Raw genomic sequence first — 23,951 nt, 5'->3', positions numbered from 1 at the left:
CACCAGCCATGATACACGGATACACACCAGCCATGTGAAGTAAAGAAGAAAACCACAGCCTGCAGCTGACTGCAGTGGGGGGTCGGGCGTACAGCACGGGGGGGGGGGTTGAATTCCCTAAATGTACCTACATGATCGACTCGCTGAGGGTTGAGACCAAACTCTCACATTTTATCACAGCAGAGGTTCTCACACATGATCACCATCAAACACTTTGGGAGTCAGAATTTTGTGCCGCCGTAGTTGCTCGCTGCACCATGTATTTCATGTAAAAAACCCCAAAACAACACACATCAGACTTGTTTGTGCTTGAAACCTTTCAGAATAAAAGTCGAACAGAGTGTCTGGCTCCACAAAACTGATCCCCGAGGCTCTAATATTTATATTTTTTTTAAATCACTTTCCTTTTATGGTGGAGAAACGCGGCGGCTCACGTTGATCTCGCAGCTCTTGGTGGATTATAAGAAGTGTTTTGTTCGGTCACATTTCAGGGGTGACATGTTCGTATGGACATCATATAAAATCAGATCGAAGAGCGTGCTAACACACTCAAACATGAATATTTGATGGATTTTATTCATTCATGGTTTATATGAATAGCGAAGTGACACGTGAGGAAAATCTCATCTTATTTGTGCAGCTGTCAGAAAGCCCATGCTTGTTACAGCATCTATCTATCTATCTAATGATAGTATATCAGTATATCTCTATCTATACTGTAGATATAGACATATAGATACATATATATGGAGAGAGATACATAAAAGCCTCCTAAATAAGACACTTACTGTACTGACAGTTCCTTCCCATGTACTCTCCCGGGCATTCGCAGGAGTAGTTTGCAACCAGGTCTGTGCAAATGCCGCCATTCTTGCAGGGATCCCTTTCACATTCGTTGATATCTGAAGAGCCAAGAAACAAAAGGTGCATTCATTTATTTGGAGGAGACGTGCAGGCAACAGGAAGACCTTATCTTCATTACAATGTGATGGGAGCCATATATTGGATTCTCCTCTGCTACTTGATGCTGTCGGCCTCTAACAAAGAAGCCGCCGCCTCGAAACTAATAAATTACATCGTATCTCAGGTGGCTATTAATGAGACACTACAAAGCCAGACTATAATTAAACTTTACTTTTACCTTTATTGTAATTCCAAAACTCTTCATAGGCTTAATTAAAAGTTTTTAGGACTGTTGTCTGTGTGCAACATCACACAACAGCAGTTGAGCTGCGCTGATGAATATTAAAAATGGTTAGTTCCCCCTCAGTTTCTTTTATTGTCCTGTTTATTTGATTGAAATTTCTTGAGAATTTGTAAGTTATATACTGTATCTCAAAAGTCCTCTGCAAATTCCTATTTTCATTTAAAGGATGGACGGCATAAAACAGCCAACGACTTCCACCTTTAACCACGTTGGAACATTTTACTTTCCTGCTCGTGGAGCAACTGGTGCCGCGGCAACAGCAGTTGTCACTTGTGCACCGCTGTTCAAGCTAGGACGGTAAAATTTGGTACAATCATTGGAAAAGTTTAACATTTCCGATGTAAATTCCAGAATGTCATTCTTACAAGACTCGTGGGCGGATTTGGCAGCTGTTGGAGATGGTTTCCAATCTAGCCTTTGAGGCATATTTCAGCTAAAAATTGCTTTTTTTCCCTTATTAAGTGTTTTGGAGAAATATGACCTCGCGTGTAACACCTGTTTTCTGCGACTGCTGGAGTGATTAGAGAATAAAAGGCAGATTTCTCATTTTAGAGCCGTGTTTGGATGGATGGCCGTGGCAATAGTCATAAAAGACCAGCGACACAAACCCTTAAACTAATGATTTTCATTACAATTTTAAGTAGGTAATCCTCTGGGGCTGAACTGTAGATGCTCCATCAAAGAACGCGCTCATGTTGGTAAATGCTATCAGAGCGTGTGAGGAGGGGGAGACCATCAGGAACACTGAGGAGATGCTGATGGCCCAGATCACAAATGGAATAATTCATGTTTTCTGTGGTGAGATGATCTATTGTTTGTGCGTCATGCTGTCGTGTTGCTCATTTGCCTGTGCAACAGCTGTAAGCCTGTCTTTGGGAAAAGTGTAGGAGGATGATGTTTTGTTTTTTAAGTTCACTCAGTGATGATGGGATGGACTTCTGTTTGGACGTCTCTGCAGGAGGGAGGCACTTCCATGCAGCTTAGACCTGTGGGCCCTCGCTTTCAAGGCCTGAAAAGCATTTACAGCACCTCTGGTGACTCCTAAGAGTTTTGCATTTTATCAAGAGAGAATATTTATCATGAGAATAAATGAGAACCGCTTCCTTTTAGTAAAAGAAAGCTCCTTATTTTACACATTAAAACAAAAGCCTATGGCTTTAAACCAGCATGCTGTCCTCGTCAGTTGTAATTTATTATGTTAAAAACATGCTTGAGATGCACTCACAAACAGACAAGCTCAAATATTCCATCATAGGCGTCATAAATTCTACTTAATGGTGCATGTTAGAGAGCTAATTTATCAACTTTGCGGTGTTGACGTGAGGTAGGGCTGATCAAACACATCTTCCTGTATTGACAGCTGCTTGAAAGCAGCCCTGATTCATCTGGTTCAGAGCCACTTTCATTTCAGGTAACGACGTCTCTTTTATGCATCAGCATCTTCTGTAACTGAACTTTAATGAGCCGCAGTTTAGGACAACCTCACTTAATTACACATCAGAAACATCGAGCATGACTAATGCAAGACGCGGCCGTCCCACCGACGGCACATTATTAGCACAAAGATGAACAAACAAGCACCTGTCAGAAAAGAAACATCTTGATTACGGGAGGTTACTGCAATCAAGGGGAATCATGGTTTAATTATAATCATCCTCTTTAATAATCAATTTACAGGCCCTGTGTGATCCCCCTCAAAAGCTTTTAGTTTGGAAGATACCAGCCAAACGACAACTACTGTATCCAAAAAAAGCAAAGCAGCACGTTGAAGGTTTCAGTGTTTCTAATCTGTTGTAAAACTAGGAGACATCATGATTTACAGACAGATGAAACATCACTGATGCTTCTCCCAGCGGAGCAATTTGTACAAAGACACTTGTTTACAAATTGCGTCTGATTGAAATGTGATCTCGCAGCCATTTGTGAGGATTTCCGGACAAATCCTGTGATATTTAAATGATTATCCGAGGGGTAAACTCATTCTGTACACAGCATCATCTGGCGTTGAGCCGCCAGTGCAGCATCCCAACGTTCTGAAAAGCCGAGGTCATTTTTACACTTTAAATTCACGCTGGCGGCGATAAAAACACAAATGAAAACCAAATGGGAAGAGCTGTCAAACAGTCCACCATGATAGAGAGAGGGGGAGAGAGACGTAACCATATCTTTCGCTTTTTTAAAAAGAGGCCATCAGCTCCTGGGAGATCAGGAAAGTAAGACTTAAAACGTGCACTGCCGACAAATCAGGTGTGTAAGGAGGGGTTACTTCAGGGAATGCCGGTTAATCTGCCTGCTAGAGAAACTAGCAAGATAGAGGGAAGAAAGTAGGGAAAGAAATGTATTTACATCAGGAGTTAATAGCCCAGCGGTCATGTGCATAAACTGTTGATGGAGCCGGTTTCGCCCCACTAATAGTCAAAAATCATTACTTGTTTAAATATCATATGGAAGCGAGCAATGTTGTCAGTTTAATGGGGCCACGGAATTGAATGAGCCATAGAGTAAAGATATCCACAGCAAACGGAGACGACAATACAATAAAACACACAAGCTCTCTTATAATATGAACTTAATGAAGCTTGTAATCTTTCTAATCTTTTGTTTGAAGCAGTTGAGAGTCTTTTTGTAGCATCATATTCTGGTGAGAGTCAGCTTTTTATTATTTTGGTTGTCGATTCATTATTGTGGTAAAACAATCTCTACAGTCACTGCAGAGAACGCAACTTAGTTGCTCGTCCCCCCCCCCCACCCCCACTTGGCCTTCTGAAATACTGACCCAGCTAGACAGTAATGAAAGCAATAAGTTGTGTCGTGTGTTGGCGAGCCGGCAGTGGCCACGTGAGCCGAACTGACAGCGCTTTGTCCAGACGGCAGGAACAGGCTCGCACCGGGAGGATTCCATTAAACACCCCCCCACCCCCCCCCCCCACCCCCCCACCCCTCGCTCTGACCTCTGCAGAGCCTGAACCTGCTTCCACAACACAATCACACCGGGGAGTTTCCAGTTCATTCGGCAGTCGAGGATTTCGCTATGACAACACGCAGCAGAGCGACACAAAAGGGGGAGAAGTCTAATGAAATTTCACGAGACGCTTCTTTCATGACATTTCCCTCCGCTCAGCGAGCAAACGCTGACCTAATTTAGAGAAGAAAATCAAAGGAAACCACCAATCACACACCTCCATGTCCTATCACTGAAAAACACTAAACGACAGCATTTGGAGTCATGGTCCTTACACTGCCCCTAGAGGTTAAAACTAGAATTACCTGCACATCTGGAACACACCTGTCCATTGCTTTGCATATGTATAAATCACTTTTGGCAGTTTTATTAAAAACCTCCTACCAGCCTTGTAAATCCGACCTCAAAAGAGTCACGTTCAGCAGTTAAACTGATGGCTGTCTGCAGCTGACATTTATCAAGGATTTACAAGATTTCAAATGTCAGAGCCGACTGGAGAGCAGATAAATCCAGGCTGCGAACCGCCATTTGGTGCATTCACTCCTCCCATGTGATTGTTTGTTGCCGTGTTTGTTCGACGGGCCAGGCTGCTCGACACGCCTCTGCTGCGATTCACAGCTTGTGATTCTCACACAAAGCCAGAGAGGCTGTCGGCGGCGGACTCGCTAATACGCAAGTGAGTCGCAATATTGTTCAATTATCACGCACTTCGATAAAGGAATTAGGCTTTTGGTTTGTTTTGGTTTGGTCTCCTAGCAGGTAACATTTGCAATTGCAGCGCATTGATTTTCAGAAAGAAGCAGTTATTAAATTAAGGCGGATCTTTATTGGGCTCCATGTCTGTGAGACCTATTACAGCCACTTTTAATAGGGAGAATTCTTTTTTCTTCTTATTTTCGCATTCCTCACCGCTGATCAACACAAGGACACTGACTGATTTCTTTGCAACTGACTTCAGAGCGTCATGAGCTGCAGAATTACTCAAAGCCCTCGTGCTAATCACGCTAATTTAATTCACAACTTTAATGAGATTTTAATGAGTGCTTCAGCCCTGACACACTCTCCATTCGGGTACCTAATAGTGATATTTTACCTCTGAAGTACATACAGCCGTGGTGGCGTCACAAATCTAGCCTTCTTAAACGACAACACGCTGTTGTAAACACTCACTTTATTGATAGAGATTCCTTAATAGCTTGTAATCCTTTTACAGAGGCAATGCCGATAACTGTAATTCCACAAATGAAAGGTAACGTCTCTACAGGATTGGCCCCCACACGCCCACCAAAGTCATTAAATTACAGTCAGCTGTTGTGAGCAACGTCAGCGTTTCTTCATCCACCCCGACGCTTAAAGCAGCTCGGCCGGCGGTCAGTCAAAACCTCGCTTCCTGGAATAATCCCATCGGAATTTTCATCGCCTTTTAATGTCACACAAGCTAGCAAGCTAACCCTCTCCTGACCTCCCTGGCGAGACAAGACGGAGGGCTCTGACCTCTCTGATGGTGATCGACTCCAATGAGGTGAACCTACTGTTGTTTATTCCTACCGCATAATTAACCCCTGACATCCAAACCTCAACTTATTTACTTATTCAGACAGTTGTTTATTGCCGTAGATTTTCCAGGGAGGAGCAAATTATCCCCTGAGGTGCTGGAGTTTCTGCATCTGATCAACTAAATGTACATCAATTATAAATCAGAAAGCAGCATTTTGCACGTCTAAAAATAAAAAGCATTGTTGAAAATGGAGACGGAGCGGCATCTATCACAGCTGGTTTATCCCATTAGAAAATATAACCAACAAGAGATATTATCGATGATTATGTTATTGATGATTAACTGATTTTAAAACAAGATTATATTAAAAGAAATCACACACATACGCATTTTGTGGCATATATTACCAGTATTATTTTACCGTACAAATTTAAACAACAGAAAAAGATATTCAGCCCACTGATATAACAATATTTGTTGTCGACTTTCATAAAAGCGAGCAGAAGTAAATGAGCCGCTCCGATCCCATCGGGGAGGACGGAGCGTCACTGCGGTGGAGACGCAGCTCATAGCCGTATGAGATGGTTCACCGACGGGAAACTGTCTCTAATCTGATCCATTTCTCAAGCAGCACATATGTGCACTGCCCGTGCACACACAGCATGTATTTCCTGGGGCACGCTGTACTTTTATAACGCCGCCACACATGAAGCTCTGTCCCAAGGTGTCAGTCTTCATATACCGTGCTGGATATTGCGTTTGACAGGTCCTAGTTTGGAGGAAAAGTGTCCAGTTGGCACAACACAAGACAGAGACGAGCCCTGTCTTCCAAAGTTGAGTCGCACGCTGATGACAGGACACGGAAGAACCCGTCTCCGCTATCAAACTGTCCTGCCAATCTGGCCTGGCTATCAGCACCAATGGGGCCTGCTGTCCCCATGGCGACGGACTCGCACAGTCAGACGAACAAGACTTCCCAATTTACTATCCCAGATTTGTTCTTCCCAGTGACAGTCTCATCTTCGACCACACGCATCTCGCAGGTGGGTCTTTATTTCATCGATCCTGTCCTGAAGTTCTGAGAACGCCTGTGTGAGAGGTTGGACTCGACGTGGTGAACAGTGTTTGGCTAAAGGGTTATGGAGAGGCTGCCAGTTCAGGACGGAGGACACTGATTTTCAAGGACTCACTTTTTCAAGTGGGATTAGCCCAGCAAGAAGTTATTCACAGCAGCACTCTGGAAGCAAATGAAAAGGCACCCCAGGATGTAGATGTTCTGAGTGGCGGAACACTCATCATTTTAAGACATGCGGGCCAGGGGCTCCGCCAAAGAGCCAGGAATGCTCGGAATGTGAAAAGCAGAATGACACTTAGAGGAAAGCCTTAAGTGTCATTTTAAGCTTACAGATGGAGCCTCCACAGCGGTGTTGTGAGGCGCATACTGATTCCCAATAGAACTGTCTGATCCACAAGCTGGTTTTGGTACCAGAGTTCAGTGATTTGAATATTTCAGAGGTACTTCAATTGCCTTCGGATGCAAATATGAAGAAGAGGGTTGTGAAGGTCAAAAAGCAAGTCTTGTGGTAATTAAATAAGAGTTATGATATAGGTTTGTCCATCTCCATGCGATCAAGGTTCAGGGAATTGGATGAAACTTCCATCCACGTATTCCCAGTGTAGCCGTGAAATGGGAAGATTCTGGGTTGTTTGAGATGGTGTTTTTGGAAGCAGAGCTGCTGACCCATGGATGTGTGTGTTTCACATCCATTACTCCTTCATTTTGAGAGCATTTGTCAAATTAGCGGCACGTCTGGTCCATTACGTGTCTCCGGAAAGCAAGAGGACCTGAATCACCGGGTCTGGGTAGGTGAGCAAGCCCTCTTCACAATAATCCAATTTCAGGTAAGAAGACTTTTGAGCAAGGTCAGATTCTGAGTTTAATACTGATAACTCAAGAGTAAGATCCTTCAGCGCTGTCAAAAGAGTAATTTCTGACTCCTCTGACAAATTTCTTTCCCTCTTGCAACCACCTTTCTGAGCATAATGAAGACGGCAGACTCCATAAATCGCTGAGGAATCCCTATGACTGACATCGAGCCAGAATGAACTCCACATCTTTTCATATTTATGACACGAAAGTGCAGTGGAAGGAAACAATTCCACCAATTGGAGTGTCTACTCGGCACAAATGTTTTGTTTTCTTAACCGGCCATTTTCTTACTTACACCCGAGTCGTCTGTGACCCGCCGCTCAGAAAGTCAGACGGAAAGTTTGTTGCTCTCTTTTGGCTGCAGCTCTCCTCAAGTGCCTTGGGCAGGACTGAGTTGGGCTCATCTGGGATTTGCAAAAAGCGTCTCTATTTATGCTTTGGCTGACAGCCAAGTGCATCTTCTCTGCCGCGAAGGCTTAGAGGTGACATGGGGCGACCCTGGCGGCCACGGCAACAGCTTGATGCCTACCACTCTCTTAAGCCCTCACTGGCTCCTCTTTCTACTGGTTTTTTCTTCTTCAGAACCCTCTCCAATACAACAATGACCAAGGTCTATCATTTCTAGTCAAATCTCAAGAATTCAAGGTGAAACATTGGAATTTAAAAAGTAAAAAATTAAATAAATAAATATAAACAGTTCTTTTGGAAGCCTGCCCTTAAAACCATTCATCTATTTCAGCTTTAAATTCTGGAGGCCTTTCCTGCCTGGATGTGGTTTGAAAGCTAAGAGGTGCTGTGCAAAACAACTAACTTTGTTTCTTTCTGCGTATAAAATCGCTACTTGAAGACAAAGAAAGAAAAGTCTGAGCAGCAGCGACTGGCTGATTAGCTGGTGTTACTTTATTACTTTTTAACTTATGGGTGTGACAACGTCGACAAAGTCGGTGGCAAAGTCGGGCTGAGCCATGCGACATCCCATCATAGGTCACATCACTATGCTGTCTATGAACAGATATTGTCCCACAAGCGTATTTAAAATGGAGTTGTTTATTGTAATTTATGCCTAAAGATGTTTGTATAATGTGAAACGTTATTTTCAAACTTTACGAACTCTTGTATCCCAGAGACTTGGAAGATAAACCAAATTTGTCCCAACAAGAATAAACCCTAGGCTCTAAGACTAAAGAGCTGCCTGTGTTATTCTAAATTAGGTTAAGCTTTCTGTGGAGACAAAGTACTTCTTTAACATGTTTACCACGGGAAAGTTTCGCCTCCACAAACTTTTCCTCTACCTCATAGTTCTGCTTGAATCAGTCTTAATCCATTCGTTTAATCTTGCCCCGAAAACTTAAAAAAAATTAAAAAACTCGAAACAAAGTCGCCCCAAACAGCAAATCAGCCCCACATATATGATCTTAGACGGTGAGCGGATTTTCCGCGCATTAGGATTGTTTCCCTGAGAGATATGCCGGCAGGAGCTTATGGGGATCCACCGCCGACATAAATTAGTGATCCATTTGGTTCTTTGCTTGATCAATTTTCTGGTTCCTATCTGCTTTTATTACTGCAGAATAATTCTGACTGGAAGGGGTGAACTCTCGATTCACATGCACTATATTGCCCAAAGTATTGGGACGCACCCCCCAAAAATGAGAGAATTAGGCTTCCACTAAGACGAATAGCCTCAGGAGTATAAACCCAAGCACCTGGGCATTCAGGCCACATCTACGGACATTCCTGAAACAACGTGAGGAATTTAGGAGACAACTGCTGGATTGCCACATGCACAGTAAGTCCATTAGTAACATGTCACGGATACTAAATCTGCCACCTGTCAGCTGTTAGTTGTGTTCTAACGACATACAAGCGAATGAACCGGCAGCATCGCAGTGACATCACACCGTGCAATGCGTTGGAACACGCCGCCACTGGACTCACGAGCAGTGCAGACGTGCTTTCTGGAGTGAAAAATCATGCTTTTATGGCTAGCAATACTCTTGAGTCTGGGTTTGGCGAGTGCCAGGGAAGCAATATGTGCCTGAACTCAAAGACGTTGCTTTGGAAAACAGGTCAATAAATTATCCTAAATGCACTCCTAAAAGTGTCCGATACTTGGCAGCGTAGTGGATATAGTGGAGTCCCTTTCAGCAGAGCAGCTCCACCAGATATATCTGATCTGGTTCCTGCCAGAAACCCTCTGAGCTTCCTGTCTCCGTGCAGGAGCACCTAAACAAATGTCAACACCGTTCCTGACATGGAAAAACGACGCACGGGTGAGCCTCGTGTGCAGAGGCGGCTGGATCAGCTCAAGGGTCAGGCACACAAACGACATCCCTGCAGCACTTCACTGTGAAATTCAGGCAGTTCTCAGTAAATTTCAGCACGATTCTTGTTGGTCTTTAAAACTGTAGACACAGGTCTTTACCAACCTCTTTTTGCCTACTTCAGGTGTTGTGCCAGGTCCTGTTTAAGTAAACTCAATCCTGGGTGAAACATTATTTACCCTCCTGTATAAGCATGGATTAAGCTTACTTCCTGTTTTCTTCTCATGATTTCAGGTTGTTTTTTTTAGCTTTTCCTCTTGTTCTTCGAACCTGTCTACGTCTGTGGTCTCGGCATAATTCAGACAGTTTGAGAGCTCCAGCGTTTCAAACACAAACAGCTCAACGTGACCCCTGTTGCACTGAACTTGATGTACGAACATAAATATCTACAGCTGAAGTTTACCGTAGCGTCCTCGCAGCTACAACGCGACCACGCGCTCGCGGTGGGAGGAGGGATAAAATCACAGGAGCGCCGCTCTGTCTCTACCTCCATCCTGTCTGGAGACTTGAAAGTAAAACGCAACTCCTGTTCCCCCACCTCCTGCAAGGCTGCAGCATGTTCCAGACAAATCATCTCTTAGTTTAGGACTCACAGGTAAACTGAAATTGTGCTGCTGTGTCTTCATGAGGTATTCTGCCCAGCAGTTTACAGCAGCAAACCATCCTACAAGCTTGCTCTTATGCTGAAAACAAGCAGTTGTTGGTGCTAACATGCAAGTATGAATTTCCCTAGATGTGTTGTGAAAACAGTCCAAACACCATTCTGAAATATAGACGGGTCCCTAATGCAGCCGGTCCTCAATGGTGCCATGGAGCTGCTAATGCTGTGGCTTTACGTCAGACATAAACACTGACAGATTACTCCAGCAGGCCACGGAGGCAAGCAGGGCTAATACGGCATGATAGCAACTGTCAATATGTGACCAAACACAAAGGAAAAAAAGAAGGTGGAAGACACAGACACATCCTGTATTCAGCGATCGATCGTGGTTTGTTTTCCCGGTGTGTTGCAGAGAGAGAGGCGATGGCATATCGACCCGGAAGCATGAGAGGAGCAGCCAGGAGGACCTGCAGACAATGGCGGGATGAACATCTGGAGAAGACACGTGATTGATATTTATGGAGTTGCTGGTGTTTGATTTTTGTCTGAAAAACATCAACAGAACGAGTCGTACAGAGAACACTTTCATTTCCAGCCAGTTTTCCGTTATATGACTAAGGATGACCGACTCACCGTGGTGCCAACAGTCTAGTTTAAATGGTCCCATCTGTTTAATCTCTGTCCTTGACAGAATGACAACAAGTGTCCTAAAAGGAAATAAAAGGATGCAGTGATGACAGACTTTATTGGGAGGTTTGGCTAATGCCCAGGAAAATGTTCCTGATCCTGCCTCGGATGGGTCACCACAGGATTCAGGAGATGACGAAGAGTTTTACGCCAGCGACCTAGCATTAGCTTCATTTTAGCTCTGTCCACCCTGTCAGGTGCTTACCCTCACATCTGAACCATGGAAACATTCAGCCCATTCTCTATCGTCTCTCCAGTCCAAAACCTGGTGCATGCTGGGACAAACACTCTGGCTGGCTGAGGTGCATGCACGTGCACTGAGGTAAACACGGCGTTAGTGTCGCCAGACTCATTATAGATGTCCGAGAGGTCAGCTGTCATATATCAGTCAGTTATGTAAATGAGCCGTTTATTGGGATGAACAAGCATTTGTGCCACACGTGCACACATTTTTCAAGGATATCTGTTAGTGGGAAGATTTTACAAAAGGATGCTTGGATGACTTGGAACGCCGGAACGCTCAGAGCGTCTGTCCCTGGCAGCTTACTCACTCCGACAACTCTCCCCTGTAACGATTGTGCATTTTTTAAATTTGCATTTATGTTGATATGAAAGAAAAACTGCGTGTGTCTGGTGTGTGAATTCCCAAACCGCAATTTCCCCTTTTGGGTTTTAACAAAGTCCGTTTTTTTCATCTTCAGCACCAATCTCTCCTTTCCCACACCCTGAATGCATCCTTATTTCTAAACCTTCTTCTTGAGTGGAGCGTAATGCAAGACGACTCTATTAAAGTAATCAAATGTAAAGTGAACGTCCCTGGATGCGATGATAGTGGGCTGCGCAGATGTGAGGAAACATTAACCTTGACCCCAAAATATCCCAGAATTGGCCCTGAAACATCTAACTACACGGGAGTGATACTGAGAGCCTTCAATAGAGGACCTGCCTGTTAAGAGGAGCCTAAAATAGCTTGTACTTTCCCCCGCCGTCCATGTGCGACATCATAAAAATGGTGTGACAGGCGGGATATTTAGTGCGCGTATTTAGGATAACTTCCAGAGGTGTGAAATTGGATTCAGCTCTGACGAAGCGAGACTGTAAGAGCAACAGTAAGAAGCGGGGGTTTGGGGTCGGCCCGAGCATTCATCTCATGTGCTCATCTGGACAAATAATGTTTTACAAGACTGGATTACAAGTAAGACTGGTGAGACAGCGGCTTACATTAGGCACAAGCATCCACTTGTGGATCTCAATTAAAGCCACCTTACAAACTGTTGAGTGTGGCTTTCGTATTTTGACTTTACAATATTGAGTTATTGGTTCTAACAGACATTTGAGGCATATAATGTTGCCACTCAAAAGGGCCGATTACCACCGGGCTTTTGCGCTTGAAACGAAACATTCTGATGCTTTTCTTGTTTATCAGCATATAAAATGATAGAAAATTGTCTCCTGTGCTCCCCTTTCACTTACTTCCTTTCAACCATAATTACAGAGAAGACAATTGGCAGCTGTGAACGTGTGCGGAGCCCAGATTGACTTCGTCTCAGGGCTTATTGGGACATAATGACCGATTTATGAATGACGTGAATGTCGGCCCACTGCTCACATCTCAGACTGGAAGCAAGCGCAGACTTCAGTCCATTACCTCTCATGTTTATTTTGCTGTTATTGACCGAGCCAAAAGTAGCCCCCGTCTCGCCCGCGTCTGAAACGCTGCCTTTGTTTCACCTTGACGTAAGTGGCGGAATTATGAGAGAGGGATTTATATTGTTCAAAGAAATGATCAATCTTCACGGGCACGCTGGCGCTGAAGGACAAAAGTGGTGCGCTGGTTAACGCGATACTCTGCTCAGCAAATACAGTCACGGGTCTGCACTTGTCTGACTTATTTACCAAATTGAAGACCGTTTTTCTGAAATCAGATTAGTTATTCGCACCTCCTACTGATGATATCAGGGGATTCAGCCTGAAGGTTGTTGGAGCTAGCTAGCCGCTAAAACGGCCCTGTTTTTTCGCTTCACCAACGATGCTGAAAATCATATAAAACCCAACCTGACAGTTCTTAACAGAGCTGCTGGAACACATCGTGGTTATTCTGCAAATTTAATTGAGGACAAAAGAGGTAAGCGGCAAAATATTTGCAATTTGTACGAGAGCTCTGAAACGATGGAGCATTCAGTACCCAAGTGTCCGGATGTGAATCCCTTCCGATAGCTAACGTAAACCTATTGTTAAGGTTTTGCAAATTTCTTGCTGCCAGCTGCACCTCTGATAAGCGTAACCTCGTTTGCCAGTTTTAGGGATTTAAAAGATTTAATGTGAGTGGACACAGCTTCACTGAATAATGTCAGAAAGAGTTTCCGAACAAACTTTAGCTGAATTAGTGCTCATTGCTAGCAGGCCTCATGTGCATGAACTGGAATTAACTGAGGAATTTCAGAAGCAAGAAACAGATGGTTTGCTATCTGTGTAGAGCAGATTACTCAATTGTGATCGGATCTGCCGAGAAAAGGTGAAAACCAATTTCATTTAAAGATGAAGATAATGCAGCTTCTCGTCATAGTGTAGGTCCAATTGTGACGGCAGCATTTGTTAAGAGCAAATGGCACAAAGGGAAGCTAGCGCAGCATTCCGTTAGCGCCGCACCCCCCACCACGAGGATGCTGAACTTGTTCTTTCAGCAGCATTTTTCCTGACACTTGCTCGACCATTATTCACCGATCAAGGTCTTCGTTGGCGGTGGAATTGTGCAGGAGACACAAGTTTCCAGCCTTGGAAAACCTTCTGTGCTCTGTTGGGTCTCTTTAGTGGGAACGCTGGGACTCACTGTGTTGGCAGTGAACGCCGCTGAAGCCTGGTGGACACTTGCAGATGTAACCGATGAAGGTGTCGCCCCTGTAGGTCTCGCTGATGTGGCATATTCCTCTGTTATGACAAGGGTTTGGATGGCAAGGATCTGCATGGACGAAGAAGAAAAATGGGACACTATTCAGAACGGCCTCCTTTATTATTGTGTTTAATGTAGCACAGTCTCTCTTGGGGTGTACAGATGTATAAGAAAAGACATTACCGATCCAGTGATCTAAGAAAACCTCGACAAATCGAACTTGCCTGCGCATTCGTGGAGAATAACAGAGTTTGAATCCATAAATCATATGGAGTCAGATCGTGTGCAGCCGTGTATAAGTTAAAGTAAAGATGACAGCAGCGGAGCCTTTCAGCAACTGCTGCTGGTCTCGGCGGTCCGGAGGGCAGCCCAAGGCTCTGTCGGAAAACCGATGAATATGTCACCTCCAGGAATGCTACCCCTCATCCGCACGGCACCGAGTCGACACGCGGGCTCGCCACGGGGCAAACTACAGCCGGCATTCCCGTTAACACACACGTGCACCCGCGCCCGACGCACAGAGGGACGACATCTTCTATATCTTCTACCTCCTATATCGACCTTCCTTAAAGAGTCCGCAGTGCAAACGTTTAGCATTCACACTCAGCGCTAATGCTGCGCTTTATTCTGAGGTCACGGCTGCAAAGACCCGTCTGCAGAGCAACTTCTTGCCAAAATAACAAGATAATTCCCGTGTGTGGAACAACCTATTGACCACTGTTTGTTTTTTTTGTTTTTTTTTCCAAGGCTGGAGTTTAGCAAACGCCGGCGAGCTTCGCATCAGTCCCTTAATGGTTCTGAGATTATGTAGAACACCTTCAAGCAATTGTGATTAGAATTACAACTAGTTGCTGAACTTAACCTGCAGGTTAACTTTATCTGTGACGACTTCAGCAGAACTTAGACCAAAATAAGAAATCCAGGAAAAAAAAGCAACCGGTTCAATGTACTGAGATAATAGATGGTAATAAACGACCCAATGAGAGCAGAAGGATACGTGAACGTGACTGTTGCCAAAGGTGTGACACAGGAGCAGGACACAGGTGAAGCACATTAGAGTGACTGTTTACAAACGTGGATATGGAATAACTGATTTAAAGGACGTGATGTTTGTGATCGCTCGAATATTCAAACAACCCCAGAAATCGATATTTACTGTGTAAACGGGCTGCTTGAAAACCTTAAAAAACAACAACACATGTTCACATTCCGTATTATAGAGGTAATAAACGTGTGAAAGAAACACACACATGTGACAAGAAAGATAAGTAAACAATAAACATTTAACTAAATATCAGCTAATTAACCTACGTCGCTGGGTCGGATGGAAATAACAAGAAGAGAGATTCTCATGGGCCTGGCTCATCTTTAAAACATCAATCCGTCCAGGAGAACTTTCAGGTTCTGGAGCTGGGAGCTAATGTGAGTGTGGACCAAACTCAGCATGAACTTTAACAGAGCGACCGACGCCGCCTCCGGCGCTGCTCGCTTCTGCCGACAGACAAAAGCCGGACTCGGTTTAATGGACTTTCCGTTTCAGAGCTGCCTCTCTTCATCGCTGGAGTCATTAACAGGTGAGCTGCTGGGTGTCTTGTTTAAGTCCACGGGATAATAAAGAGGCATTAACTGCCGGGACTCTAACGAGCTCATGCTGAAGCTGACAAACGAACAGACGCCATCGCCCATAAACGGCGGCGAGCCGCGCGTTCAATACGGCCTTGGCTGCCATTTTAGACCAGCTCCAACTCACAAAGCACGTTGCCTGAAAATGAAAACACAAACACCAGCGGCTCCCTGGTTATTGTCAATAACAAGACTGTTGGAAATAGGAGGCCCCTGGACATGATTCACATTCATCCTGGCAACGTTGGCCGCTGCGCGTCGGCCGAGGCCTCGATCGGCGCTAATGAATCTGCCGGCTAATCAGCTGAGCTCAGTCGTATAATAGCATCCACAGGGGCCTCGCTCTCCGAGGGAGGGCGGGGTGACACGTCTCAGAGCTGTTTTGACGGGTGGATCTATAGCCCAGCCGGCCCATACGACAACCTCCTTAATGGAAAAAGCATCGCATGCAAGCAGGACGCAGGACGAGGACACAGGACACAGGACGCAGGACACAGGACGCAGGACGCAGGAGGCAGGACAGAGGACGCAGGAGGCAGGAGGCAGGAGGCGAGTCAACAGAGAGGCTCTGAACCCTGAGAGAGGAAGCAGCACGCTGGTGCCTCCATCCTGTCAGTGATGCGGATGGATGGGGATTAAACAGCATGAATAATTCAAGATCAGGGAGCGTTAACAATTTTTACTCCCTTTGTGAAGAAAAATGTGGTCGTGCAAAATTAAAATATTGCTTTTCTGATAATTACGTTGGAGAATTCTTTCACGCGTTACAGAGACACATTAAACAGACGGACGACAACCTCCCAGTTTTATCTGGGGGAACTAGAGAAGGTGCCTTTCCAGAGGTGGATCATCTCCCTCCTTCAGGGAGGACCCCTGATGGACATTATGGGATGGGAGGACGGAGAATGTCCATCAGGAGGAGGCGGCTCTCAGCTGCTGCTCTGCTGAGCAAACCGGCGTGATTGACGTGAGCTGCCTCATGTCCGGCCTCAGTGCCGTGATTTCTTACCGGGCCTCAAAGAGAGGCCGATCAATCAGCCGTCCTTGGTTAAACCGGGGAAAACATCCGTTGTTTACTCTGGCAGCTGATCAATCAGCGATGGCGGACAGCTTAAGGGTTAAAACGACGTCGCGTCCTCTCACAGCTCAGCTGGCAGCAGCCATAAAGGTCACCAGGGGCGACAGGGGCGAGACGGCGTCAGGATGTATGTTGCAGCCTGGATGACCTGATGACCTCCAGGATCATGCAGTAGTGATGAGTCCTACCATGATGATCCATCCATCCATCCATCCATCCATCCATCCATCCATCCATCCATCCATCCATCCATCCATCATCCATCCATCCATCCATCCATCCATCAGCCATCATCCATCCATCATCATCCATCCATCCAACATCCATCCATCCATCCATCAACCATCCATCCATCCATCATCCATCCATCAACCATCATCCATCAACCATCAACCATCATCCATCCATCAACCATCCATCCATCCATCCATCCATCAACCATCATCCATCCATCCATCCATCCATCAACCATCATCCATCCATCCATCCATCCATCCATCCAACATCCATCCATCCATCCATCCATCCAGCTCTTCTAAATACACTGGAGAAACCTTTACACCATTGCATACCTGCCTTAAATGCTTAACCCCCCCCAAAAAAAAAAACAAAAACAAACAAACAAGCCCTCAAATGACATCCCGGTTTCCACCAGTGAAGTGAAGTAGGACCTGTACAGCTCATGGTTTCAGTCTCAGTCTCTGGGCTGTGACCCCCCCCCCCCCCCCCCCCCCCACACACACACACACACACACAAATCGTGCTCCCATCCAACTCAGTGAAGCATCCCCACTCTAGGTTGGAGTAGCCCTGGTTTTCGTTACTGGTGTTAGTTTGGGCAGAATCCAAAGCCGGCTGAGTGGGAAAACAGCCGGAGCGAGGCTGTGAGACGGCTGCTGAATGTGCGCCCGCTTCCCAGCAGAGAAATACGAGGTGGCCTAATTGTGTCAAACCTCTTTTAACCCTCTCTCGCTCTCTTTTTTTAATAATGGCTCGACTGGTTGACAGAATCATGGTCACTGCACCCATCCTTCACCCCCGCTGATGGATGCTGGCACAATGCTGCCCCCAACGGCTCTCCTTCCTGGTCCTTTCCGCCCTGGACCAGCTCCACGTCTGCATTTCACAGAGTCGGGCAAATGTGATCAGGCTGCAATGTAACAGGAATCCAGCAGCGGCCAAATGATTTGGAATATGTCTAAAAGGAGAGGTCGTGCCAGAGATCGTTATTCTTGGAAGCAGATAAGGAGGACGTCTTGTTAGAGCCAAAACTGCCAAGAAAATGCCAAAGCGTGGTCTTGACCCACCAGGCAGATTCTCTAACTGCGTATTTTCACGGTGCTGTTGTGAGCACCACCCAAAACAACTGTAAAAAATGCCCTGTAACCCAAGACGTGAGATAATTAGAGCGCCCCCCCCCCCAACAGAAGACCGCTGTTTGGTAAAGAGGCTGTCACTGGAATCGTCCACTTAACCTTTAGTAGCAATTAAAGCACCGAGGCCGGCGGGGATATTTGGAGCTCCCAGGCTGCTTCAGAAGTTCCTCTAGATTTCGTTTGGTGTCACATCCACCATTTTGTCATTGACCTCATTGATGTCTGGTGCTTTATGCTCCTGATATATGAGTGTACACAGCAAAGAGGTGAGCCCTGAGTAACTCAAAGGTCAATTTAAAGATCCAGAAAAGCGTCCAGCGAAGACTGGATTCGACCTTGTTGCAGCGGTTGTTTACAACGTGCAAATTACTTTATTTTGATTCAGTTTGACTTGATTCATGTTAGTTTTCAGTATTTGCTTTTATTATAATCCATTCAAATGGGTTACGAGCTGGATCGGAGTGCAGATTCGGTACCATTTCATGGGTAAACGTGCGCCTCGAATCCTTGATGGAGCCCTGTGACGTATCCTCAGGCCTCGGTGTGAGTGGAGCATGAATTTACTGGCCACAGCTCAAAGGGGACATTTGATTTGATTTTCGGGTCTCGTGGAGCTTCAACGGCGCTCCGCGTGTCACCTTGACTTAGCCCCGACCACTTCTGATCGATGGCCTGAGACACTCACCGGGGGGGGGGGTACTCAACCCGTTCTGGGTGCTTCCATCCAAACAAACGCTCCTGAATATTATATTTCTCCATGAATTAGGAAACAAAAGAACTGATCTGCTCTGTAAATGACACCACAACACGGCGGGATGATCAGAGCCGAGATGCTGTTACCAGATGCTCCAATTTAAAGACAGAAATATGGCGATAAAAGAGTCAAATCTCCTGTTTCATTGTTCCTCTCGGTCAGGGGAATTTAAATTCATATCCTCTTACGTTTGGCGCAGTAAGCAGATTCCTCCTCCTGCTCTCAAAGCCACCCTTCCACTTTTAAATGGCGAATAGCCTCAGATGCTAGCGGGATGGCGACCTATCGCGAATACGGTCCAACCCATCCGAACCAGCATGGAAGTCAGAGATAGAGAGCGGCTGAGCACAGACAAAGGCTGCAAAAGGCTGAGAAAAAAGCAGCTGATGTGGTAAATGACTTCAAAGCTGTCATAATGAATTTGGCCTCCCTCATCACCCCGTCCTATTTCCCCTCCACGTACGGTTCCAGGTCAGTGGTCACGAGTCACGGCCCATTCGGCTCCTCTTGGATTGTGATAATAATTTCTTGTGCTGACGGGAAACATACAGTAATGCAGGAATTAAGGTAGGACTGAAAATACAGGCGGAACAACATCCTAAATCAGGGTACAACCCTCAGTGGTGACGGCCACACAAACACAGGCTCAGATTTATCATCTTCAAGAGCTTAAAAGTCTTTTTTGTGACATTTATTCAAATATTTAATCAGTAAGACGACGGGTATTTAAATGGAAAAAGCTGAATAAAAAGAAGAGTTGACGTTATCTGTTGCTGCTCTCTGTGGAAGCTTGTTTCAGGTGGAGTCTCGGCAGCTGGGAAGGGTTTTCCAGATGCTTCGCTACCTTTTTCCTAGAACAGGAGCGACTCAAATCTTCCAAATGCATCACATCAACCCCACGGAAGGCTTCGGAAACTCAGGCGAGCCACCGTAAAAAGCAATCAGGCCGAAGCGATCGCCGAGCCAGACCCCCAGATCACCTGATCTCCCGATCGGAGATTTAAATGAGACGGTAATAAACAAATTACACAATCACGGCTGCTGACCATGATCAGTGAGGCGATATGCAAATGGAGGCCACGATGATGACCACATGCACACAAGAGGAAATCACATTATGGAGCATTAATATTAAAAAAAAATCCTCCCACCTTCTGAAGTTGGTTCCTCGCCATCTGCTGCTGTTGAGAAGCAGAAGAGAAGAAGAGAAAATTAGATTTAATGCGTTTTAAAAGTGTGCCACACTCCCCGATCCAGCAGATTGCTGATTCAAGCAGAGCCTTAATTGGACCGTGCGCCTCCACATGCGCGCAAACCTTTTATGTGTTATCCCCAAAAATCCACGGAGCGCCGAGCAGGAGAGGCCAGAGGCCCCCCCCGCTGCTGCTCCCAGTCCTGCTGGCATCAATGCGCCACACTGCTGCCACCCGCCGCTCTCACGGGCCGTCCCCTATTACCACCCGCTCACCCTGCTGGGTTCTGGACCGTGGCCTTTGACTAATATCCACAGGAAGTGGAGGATTAGCATCGGAACACAACGCTTTTGCCGCATCCTTGGCTCCAAGTCTGGGATTTAGCCCATCGACCATCATTACCTCGACGTTCTATCAGCCCCACCGCTTGAGAATTGCCCTGAAATGTACCCAAAGAGCGTTTAACCGAGGCAAACGAGCAGAATCAAGAGACGCATCTGCGCAGGGTTGGGTAGAGGGACGGACGGACGGACGGCGCGGCGCTGTGTGTCAGATATGGATGCCTGCTATCTTCCGGGGGCCAACGATGACTATCAATGAGCCGCTTTAATTAAAACATGATTTAATGATTCAGGGTCATGTCTACTTTTTCATCAGTGGCGTTGATGATGCGCCAGGACAGGGGAGGTTTTTCAGGCCGTATTGATCATAACAACGACAGGATTGAAGGTTAGCGCTGCAGGCAGGTGCGCAGCTGCAGATCGATGGTTCTGTTGCGTCGTTGCACCCAGGGCTGGATGGGAACCCTCCATTCTCTTATGGATTGGGTTTACACTGTTACATTTCCTGACATTTACTCTGAGGCCATTCGTAGACGCAGCCAAGCAATCATCTCCACGATCGAACGGCGTGAGAAAATTTCATCGCCGTAGAAAACCCCCTCGTTTGTAACAAAATTAATAGTAATTAACTGGAGGACTTGAAGGGAGGTGAACTAATTACCAGTGTTGTCGTCCTGTTGTGTTGCATTTAAACGCTCTTCTGGCTCAGGCAGAGACGCGAACCCGCCCCCTCCGGCCCCCCCTCAGGTAAAACTCCTGAATAAACACAGCCTGCGTTCGTTAGCCAACTGTGTGTAACAACGAGTTACACAAGTTTGGACTGTTAGCGAAAACAGTTTTCAACAACTGTTCTCACATGGGACAACGTGAAAAGGAAAAAAGCCTGAATGTTTCACTGGCTAATGTGAAGTTTTCCTTTTTTTGTTGCTCCTCTCACCACTGAGGTCAACACTAACACACACACACACACACACACACACACACACACACAGAGAAAAACAAGTAAAGAAAGTAAGGAAAAAACTTCTCGGAGTAGCGACGACTATTCCCGCCCCCGTAAAACACACTTTATGAAAATAAAGGCACACGATATGAAGGATTCTGGTTCCGTCTTTTGAGCTCACAGATCATTCAAGCGCTGAGTGGCAGCTGTGCAAAACTCCAATCTGACATTATGAACCACCAATCTGGCTGCTCCCTGTGACTTTAAATGATCGTTTGAGGGTGAAGACGTGGATTTTAGGTTGGGTTAGAATTGGGTTTAGCTTGAGATTAGAGTTATGGGGATAGTTGGGGTGCTGAGGGTTTGGGTTTTACTAATACGTTAAAACACAGAGGACCTCTAAGATGACCTATCTCCCTCCTCTTCCTCATCCTCCTCCTCCTCAGGAGAAGTCCTCTCTTTTTGCCCGACGAGCCTCCATCCTGGGAAATATTGGTTTAATCTGACTGGCAGCCAGGAGCCAATAATAACCGTCTATAATCTAAATGGGAACGAGGCAGCCTGTCCAGCACAGGACCGATATCGCCTCAAGGTGCTCAGATGAGATAGAGGAGCTGACACAGTTTAGACAAAAAAAAGCCTTAAAACACACATATAGACACACACACACACACACGCTTCTGGTGTGTTGATACAACATACACACAATTCCCTGGTTTTATTATGGACACGGTCCTCTCGTCATTGTCCAACATGGCTGTAGAACGCTTGTTTTACAGGGTTGGAGAAACAGACTCCATGCAGAACCGGTAACCAATACCAGAATATAGATCAATAACCCAACAGCACCGACCCCCTCGGGTATAAAACTGCAACAATCGCAGCCGATCTGCAATCGAAAGAATTTTGAATTGTTCATTTCACGTAAACATACACTGTAAAAAAAATCCCGTTTTTTACGTAAAAACGCTGGCAGCTGTGGTAAAAATACAGTAGTGATGTGAATCACTTTACAGATCAACTAGTAAATCTTACCAATATTCAGTGTATAATTAATTATGACTAATTTTAATGTTTTTAAGGTATAATAATGCTGGATTCTATGTTCATTTTACAGGGATTCAACTGCGTCAGGAAATCTGAAGGAAGCAAAACACAAAGTATGACTAAAGAAAACCTTACACAACCGCTTCTCTGTTGCACAAAGAGACAATCGGGGTTTCACAGCGAAGGAAGCTGCTGGCCTGTGATGTCGTTGGAAATGAAAGTAAAATGTATGGTTCATTTCTAATGCAGCTGCAGGTCGACACTAAAGAAGAATAACGCTGAGAAGCTTTTAACATGAAAAAAGCAACAGTAACAAACTGGGAATACGGGTGCTTTTATTGCTGCGGAGACGAGGCTTTTGTGTGTGTGTGTGGTGTGTGTGTGTGTGTGTGTGTGTGACGTGAACAATAGCTGAAAGTTCACCAAACAGTTGTCAGGTGGGTGGGTGTGATGCGATGCGGTAATACACCCAGGGTCACTCCGAGTGGGACGATGCGGCGCTGAACATTTTCCCTGCTTTCCAGCGTTGTTTCCTGAGCATTAGCGTTAACCCGCCGGAGCGCTAATGCCGTTATAATAACGATGAAAGGAGCGTTTTCATCCAGTGATATCTGTCTGGGCGGGAGGTCAAAACATGAGCGCATCGTTTCTGGCACATTTGATGAGGAGAGAAAATGGCCCTGCGACGCTCTGCTGCTCTTTTAATGCATTCATTCAGCCACGTGACTGCGTATTTACGTATAATCTTGGTGACATGTGAACCACATCTGGCACATTGTTGCTGGTTTAATCATACACACTTGGTCTACAGGAGAGGTCAAAGGTCACTTCCAAGATGAGCCAATAACATTGATGCTTCCTGGCTGCATGTGTCTCCTCTCCCTTCTCCTCTCCTCCCCTCCCCTCCTCTCCTCTCCTTTCCTTTCCTTTCCTCTCCTCTCTCTCTCCTCTCCTCCCCTCCTCTCTCTCCTCTCCTCTCCTCCCCTACTCTCCTCTCCTCTCCTCTCCTCTCCTCTCCTCTCCTCTCCTCTCTCCTCTCCTCTCCTCTCCTCTCCTCTCCTTTCCCCTCCTCTCCTCTCCTCTCCTCTCCTCTCCTCTCCTCTCCTCTCCTCTCCTCTCCTCTCCTCTCCTCCTCTCCTCTCCTCTCCTCTCCTCTCCCTCCTCCTCTCCTCCTCTCCTCTCCTCTCCTCTCCTCTCTCTCTCCTCTCCTCTCCTCTCCTCTCCTCTCCTCTCCTCCTCTCCTCTCTCTCCTCTCCTCCTCCTCCCCTCCCCTCCCTCTCCTCTCCCCTCCCCTCCTCTCCTCTCCTCTCCTCTCCTCTCCTCTCCTCTCCTCTCCTCTCCCTCCTCTCCTCTCCCCTCCCCTCCTCTCCTCCTCTCTCTCCTCTCCTCTCCTCTCTCCTCTCCTTTCCCCTCCTCTCCTCTCCTCTCCTCTCCCCTCCCCTCCCCTCCCCTCCCCTCCCCTCCTCTCCCCTCCCCTCCCCCTCCCCTCTCCTCCCC

At 46.1% G+C, this 23,951-nt stretch overlaps 1 protein-coding gene across 5 annotated transcripts in view; it reads right to left on the bottom strand.

The window, feature by feature from the left end:
• LOC130525790 (EGF-like repeat and discoidin I-like domain-containing protein 3) overlaps nt 1-23,951 on the bottom strand; it is a 68,235-nt gene that overhangs the window by 30,796 nt on the left and 13,488 nt on the right. Inside the window, exons 2-4 of one of the 5 annotated variants that reach the window (XM_057032968.1) lie at nt 20,082-20,108; nt 14,040-14,168; nt 789-902 (exon numbers count right to left, since the gene is read on the bottom strand). In XM_057032968.1, coding sequence (XP_056888948.1) covers nt 789-902; nt 14,040-14,168; nt 20,082-20,108 — 270 coding nt within the window. Of the gene's footprint in view, nt 1-788; nt 903-14,039; nt 14,169-20,081; nt 20,112-23,951 lie in introns of all 5 variants that reach the window. The other 4 variants (XM_057032967.1, XM_057032970.1, XM_057032971.1 and 1 more) reach the window with 4 other exon arrangements.

Source organism: Takifugu flavidus, chromosome 5, assembly GCF_003711565.1.
Source record: "Takifugu flavidus isolate HTHZ2018 chromosome 5, ASM371156v2, whole genome shotgun sequence".
Taxonomy (NCBI): Eukaryota; Metazoa; Chordata; class Actinopteri; order Tetraodontiformes; family Tetraodontidae; genus Takifugu; species Takifugu flavidus.
The sequence above is the reverse complement of the archived record's forward strand: the minus strand, read 5'-3'. Positions and strand labels throughout refer to the sequence as shown.